A 6,273-nucleotide genomic window follows, 5' to 3' on the forward strand; every position below is an offset into this window, starting at 1 on the left:
GCATGGGGTGAGCCCTGCTCCTTAGGGCGCATGGGGTCAGCACCGCTGCTTAGCAGGCCATGCACAAGTCTGACGGGCGGTCGTGTGTCTTGGAGCCCAGCGCAGCAGGCCCCACGGGTGTCCGGAGCTGGATTGGAGCGTGGTTGGCTATGCTGTGGTGCTGAGAGGTGCTGAGGGCTGCAGGGCTCTGCCCATCGTTGGCTGCCAGTGGGAGCCATGCAGCTGTCAGCTCTGCAGCGATGTTATGGGCTCTCATCCTGCAATCCAGGGGCTGAGCTAAGGCCCTCTGCCCCTGAGCAGCTGCCCTGCCTCCCTCTGCCTCCTGGGCACAAATTGAGCCGGGATCCACCTTGCAGGGCAGGAGCAAGCAGACAGCAGTCCGGATCCCAAGCTGCAAGGACAGCAGCAGGGACGGGGGGAGAGGGAGGTTGCACCAGGGCAGCAAGGGGACAGGGTCTCTGCGGTGAGGGCTGTGCGTCCTTATGCTGCTTCAGTGCTAGGTTTGCCTGGTGCAAGGAAGGGACGGAGGGGGAAGCTAGCACCCCTGCAGAGTCCCGGGGCAGGTAGGAGGGCGGCGTGGCAGGCATGCCCGTCCTCATCCTGGTCCTGCACAGCCTTGCCCGGGGGAGCCGCCAGCCTGCTCCTACCTGACAGGCACAAACAAGCCTCTGGCTCAGCGCCGTGCCACAGAGGGCGGGCGGTGTGGCAGTGGGGGCGGAGGGGACTGAGCAGGGAGGGCAGGATTTGGAGCCTCCGGGGGCATTTGGAGGGGGCAGTTGGGCACTTCACATCCCAGCAGCCTTGAGTCAGTGGGTGCTGAGCCGAAGTCTCACCAGCGACCAGGGGCTTGGGCGTCCAGCTGGCAGGGACGGCGTGGCAGGCACAGCAGGGCAGCGAGCCTGCTAAGGAGAGCGCCATGGTGAGTAGCGGGCATCCTCTCCATGCCGGCTGCATGGGGGACCCGCTTCCCCCGGCCCACCCTCCGGACACCTTCCTCGGAGCATCGGTCTCCTTGGAGGAAGGTGCAGCGGTGCTGAGCAACTGGAGCGACTCCGAAGGGGTCTCTGGGCAGGGCTCCTGCTAAGACCTGGCCCTGGGCCATCTCCAGATGGACAATTCAGGCTCCTTGTGATCCTTGGAGCAGGTTGGGGGAGAAATACCCGCTGCCCCCCGGCCACCTGCGAGGCCCCAGTGACCCCCGGAGCAGAGCAGGGGAGCCGGGCACTGGCTCGCTCTGAGCTGGGGCAGGGCAGGAGTGAGGGCAGCCCCGGGAAGGGCAGACGGCTTCCCGTGGAGCTGAGGTAGCTCCCTGGTCTGTCTGCCTACTATCCGAGCCCAAACCGTATGGGAACCCACCCGTGGGATGAGGCAAAGGCAGCTAGTTACACCAGAGCCAACCACAGGCCAAGAGCTAATGATCCCGCACGGCTGCTGCTGGGGCTCCAGCCGCTCCCCGGGGGGACGTGCCGCCCCCCGCCCTGTCCAGCAGCCCCTGGTCTGGGACGGCAGCTGCCTCCACTCACGTCACTCTTGCCAGGACAGAGGCCAAGGAGTACAACCAGGACCGTGCTTCCTGTGCAAGAACGATGGGGCTGAGACTCATTCCCGGGGCATGACTCTATGACTCCCAGCCAGGCCTGGGCTCACATCTACAGACTCTCCATCATTACCCAGCCCCATGGGCCACCCTGTTCCCTCGGTACTTCTGCCTCTTGTGGGGAGACCGAGGGACCCCGAAGTCCCCATCTATCCCACATCCCTACAGCCCGTGTTCAGAGAGATTGTCTAGCACAGATGACCTCACGTCTCCCTCCCTCCCCTCTCGTGCCCCAGTGGGCTGCATGCTCCCCCAAAACACTCCCAGCCATCCCTTCCTCCAGGTTACGTGGAAAATCAGCCAAGATATCCCGGGCTCAGTCTGTTCCCTGCCCTGAGCCCCCGTTGCCGGCTGTGTCGGCTGGTGATGCGACTGCAGGGACATTTATCGGTGACGTGCAATGATCCTACCACAGCAAGATGCTGAGAGCTTGCGTATCCTCCTGAGCCAGAGCATTCCCCCAGCCTGCCACGAGGCGTCAGGGCGAGTCCGTGTATCCAGCCGTGGGTCTGCCCAGGAGTGCCCAGGAGCAGGAGGGGATGCTGGCAGCGTGTTGAGACAAATCTCAGCAATCCTCATCCTGGGGACGAGCCTGAGACAGCAGCCGCTTCAGCGCTAAGCCGAGGGCAGCCGTGGCGCTGCAGTAACAGCAGTCGTGATAAAAGCTCTTAGCTCTGCGGGAAAAGTGCAAGACGGGGATGCAGGAGCAGCCCCCTCGGCCAGCGCGCCCAGCCCCTGTGTGTGCTGCCCCACGGGTTCCCCCCACACCCTCGCCCAAATAACAGGGCAGAAACCCAGAGCACCTGTAACAGCCCAGAGCTGAGCATTGGGACGGCCAGTGCTCGGGTGTTGCAGCCGCAGGGTCACATCCTGTCCCAACTACCAAGAAAGGCAACCCCCGCCTTGCCAAAGACCCTTATAAGGATCAAAGGTTATAGAGCCAGGGCACAAGGAGGGGAAGGGACAGGCCAGGGAGTTGGGGACAAGACCCAGGCCGCGGCTGGGCTATGCTGCTGCATTGCTACCCCTGTCCAAGCCTCGTTGAAGTCAGTGAGCCACCCCCTCGCCTCTGCCATGGGTGCTTTGCCCCCCTGAACATGTGGGCTCAGACTGCAGGGCTGGGCATGGGAAGCAGGCTGCACAAGGTCACAGAGGCCCTGGAGAGGGCACCCTCCCGGTGCTAGATGCTAGACAAACCCATGGTACAGGCTGCTCCCTGCCCGCAGGCAGCATTGTCCCAGAGCGAAGCCCAGCCCCAGCTGGAGCCCGACTGCCCAGTGGCATGGCCCCCTGCACAGGGAAGCAATGCAGCCTCCAGTGCCCAGTCTCAGCTGGATTCTTGCTGGGGGACCGAGAAATGAATGCCCTTTGCATTGCAGCCTGCCCGGCTCGGGGCTCCCTGCCCTCTGACGCCTTTCCCTGGCCTCCCCTTGCAGGTTCATGTTCATCCTGATGATCATCCTCACTGCTTTCCTGTGCGGGCTCAACAACATCTACGTGCACTACCAGGAGTCCAAGTGGCTGGGCAAGTACAACCACCCCCAGCCCTGCCTCTGCACCCAGCGTCTGGTGGGGACGGGCGGACAGTTCTCCACAGATTGGAGCCACAGGGCAGGGAAAGGGAAAGGCTGGCACAGTCCCAGGCATGTCCAGCAGAGAGAAGGCAGCGTTAGTGCCATTGCACCAGGCCCTTCTGTGGCCACGGCTGGAGTAACGTGTATGGAGCTAGTCACCCGTGGTTAAGGAAGCTGGATTCGGGCCACAGCAGGGGCAGGGAGGTGCTGCTGGGGGCGAGAGGGAGGGAGAGCCTGTCGTGAGAGAGCTGGGCTGGGTTTGCTTGGTGGGGAGAGCACTCCTGCCTATAACCCATCCTGGGAGCAAGCACCAGGGAAGGGAGGAGAGGTCCCCAATTCAATGCACACCGCTGGCCCCGGAGCACACGGGCACACCCCAGTCACGGATCGGTTTAGACAGGAAATGAGAGGATGTATGGCTAAAGTCCAGAGCGCCAGGGCTTTCCCCCAGCAGGGTGTCCTTCCAGTAGAGAGGGGGATCTCTCAGAGTCAGGTGGGAGGGTTGGGGTTGGAAGGGTCTTCCCAGTAGACTAGGTGTGCGGGTGTGGGCACGGCTCTGTGGGGCCCCAGACTCACGGGGGTCGATGGTCCTGTGCCTACTGTAGCTCCGAGCCGGATCAGGCCCGCGCTGAGCTCACATCCCCCTGGTAACCCCCTACCCGCTCTGCGGCAGCTTCAACAAGACGTTCCCGTTCCTGTTCTGGACCATGTTCGGCATGGAAGAACACCGCGTGGTGGACATGCCCCGGGTCCTCGTGGCCCAGTTTGTGGGCCGGGCGCTTTACGGCATCTTCACCATCGTTGTGGTCATCGTCCCCCTCAACGTGCTCATTGCTGTGATCACCAACTCCTTCCAGAAGATCGAGGTCGGCCCCGTTGGGAGCCCGGCCCATGGTGGGGGAGGGGACCAGCCGGGAGCGAGCCCCCCTGAGCCGATGGGGCAAGGCTGGTAGAAGCTGTCTCATCCCACTCACCCCTCCAGACAGAATCCATACTGTGCATAGCACGGACCACCAGTCTATGCCACCCCAGAGCCAGCTGCATTTCTCTGTCACAGAGGCACAGTCAGGGTGAAACCCAGGGGGCCCAGATACCATACCTGTCCAGGGCAGGCCCCCGGCCTTTGGCCCTGCTGGTCCCATCTCTAAGTTAAACCCCTCCGGCATGGTGGGGAACAGTCACTGGCTCCCCTCAGACAAGGATCCCTTGGAGGTTTATGCCAGGTGGGCACGTGGCAGACCTGGCCTTGCCAATCCAGCATTTGCACTGACGAGAAGTCTGCACCCTGGGAGTGGGGCCAGAACCCCTGTGTCTGCCTCCTTCTTTTCCAGGGGGGATTCCCCCTGCCCCGCTCATGTCCCAGTGCCCGCCACCTGCCACCCAGCCCCAGGCTTCACTCCCCGTATACTACCAGCATGCAAGGCAGGACAGGCTGCCCAATGCCAGGGCCATGCTCAGTGACCCAGGGAAGGGGTGAGCGCAGGCCAGCTGGGGAACTCCTGTACGTGCCTGTAAGGCGTGCACGACCCCACGGCTCTGAGCTGCCCCCCGGCTTGTGTTGGAGGATGATGCTGACGCAGAGTGGAAGTTTGCCCGCTCCGAGCTCTACCTGTCCTACTTCCGGGAGGGCCTGACGCTGCCTGTGCCCTTCAACATCATTCCCACCCCCAAGTCCCTCTTCTACATGGCCAGGTAATGCCAGGGCCCCCACCTGTCTCAGGGCATGAGGCACCTCTGTCAGCTCACCCACCCCCTGGGAGACAGAGACCAGCAAGGCCCTGCTTTGCAGACAGTTGCTGAGATGCACGAGGAGGGAAGGACTTGCCCAAGGTCCCCACAGCCATCAGTGACAACTGAACCCAGAGCTACTGGCTCTTCGCCCCGTGGCTGCATCACCAGACCGTCTGTCCACCCGCCTCTTTTCTGTGCCGCAGGGAGAGAGGCTTTGCAAGGACAGCCCTCAGGGGCTTTCCAAAAAACAGTGCCGTGTTTATTCGCATACCACACACCCTCCCCAAAAGTTATGCTCCTTGTTCTGGGAAGGCAGAACGAAGAGAAAAAAACATTGGCTTTTATCCATACTATTCAGAAACAGTTTGTTTTTTTAATTTAAAGCACCCCCCAATTGTCAGTGGGTCATTTTTCAGCCAAAAGGTGAGTGTGAGATGTGAATGAATATGGCACGAATCTTTTTTCTTCCAAATGACAGGAAAGGTTTGGGAGGGAAGGGTTAGAAGTTTTCAGGTTTTGGTACAACGAATGAAAGCCAGAAAACAAAACAAAAATACAACTGAAAATACTGAATTTTCCCTTTTTCTCCCCCTCCCCGCCCATTTTGGGACAAAAGGAAAAATAAACAGAAAACTTCAGTGGAAATTTAAAAAGACCCCACCTTGAAGATAATTAGCATTTCTGTCTTCCTCTCTAGTTTGACAGTCTGAATATTTCTAAACACCTTTGCCACCACTTGCAAGGAAAGAGAAGCCGCATCAAGCAGCTGGAGCCCCTCAGCTCTCCTGCCCAGGGCGTTGCTGCCGCTATATATACTCCTAGCTGCTTCATACACCTCCTCGAGCGGGGTCAGGAACCTCGTCCTACTGAATCATTACCAGGCAAGTGAGCTTAGGGACTTTGTATTCCAGTAGTATCCTGTTCTGCTCCGTTAGTGCTCTGTTCCATGCAGCTCTGTTATACCATGCTATCTTCAGCAACTACCAGCCTCTAGCCCAGGGGCAGGCAATTATTTTGGGCGGAGGGCCGCTTATTGAGTTTGGCAAGCCATGGAGGGCTGCATGATAGGCAGCCAGGGGCAGGTAAATATTAATTTTCAAAAATTTTTAGGGGTACCGCGGGCCAGATAGAATGGCCTGGCGGGCTGTGTGTGGCCTATGGGCCACATTTTGCACACCCAAGCTCTAGCCATATTTTCTAGGGCAGGTGACCCATGGCACCTCTGGGAGTACACAGCACATAGCTAATGAGTGCATACCTTGAGTCTAATAATGGTGGTGGCGTTTCTGAATGGCCAACGCACGGTGAGCAATGGTGTTGCTGCGTGTTGACCTCGGTGTCGACACCCTTCCTAAGGCACAAGGGACCGGC

General features: G+C 60.1%; 1 protein-coding gene across 1 annotated transcript; it reads left to right on the forward strand.

The window, feature by feature from the left end:
* The first annotated feature begins 1,997 nt into the window (after positions 1 to 1,997).
* On the forward strand, positions 1,998 to 4,867 carry LOC132249504 (short transient receptor potential channel 2 homolog). The gene is made up of 4 exons (XM_059724780.1): positions 1,998 to 2,080; positions 3,034 to 3,126; positions 3,845 to 4,037; positions 4,736 to 4,867. Exons 1-4 carry the CDS (start codon positions 1,998 to 2,000, stop codon positions 4,865 to 4,867), a joined length of 501 nt encoding a protein of 166 aa, XP_059580763.1.
* Positions 4,868 to 6,273: the final 1,406 nt, after the last annotated feature.

The sequence above is a fragment of the Alligator mississippiensis genome, chromosome 1, assembly GCF_030867095.1.
Source record: "Alligator mississippiensis isolate rAllMis1 chromosome 1, rAllMis1, whole genome shotgun sequence".
In the NCBI taxonomy this organism is placed as follows: Eukaryota; Metazoa; Chordata; order Crocodylia; family Alligatoridae; genus Alligator; species Alligator mississippiensis.

Coding starts and splice junctions, on each gene's coding strand:
- LOC132249504 (XM_059724780.1), top strand. CDS start 1,998: ATGATCCTACCACAGCAAGATGCTGAGAGCTTGCGTATCCTCCTGAGC. Junction 2,081..3,033: donor GCCTGCCACGAGGCGTCAGG/GCGAGTCCGTGT, acceptor CTCCCCTTGCAG/GTTCATGTTCATCCTGATGA. Junction 3,127..3,844: donor GAGTCCAAGTGGCTGGGCAA/GTACAACCACCC, acceptor GCTCTGCGGCAG/CTTCAACAAGACGTTCCCGT.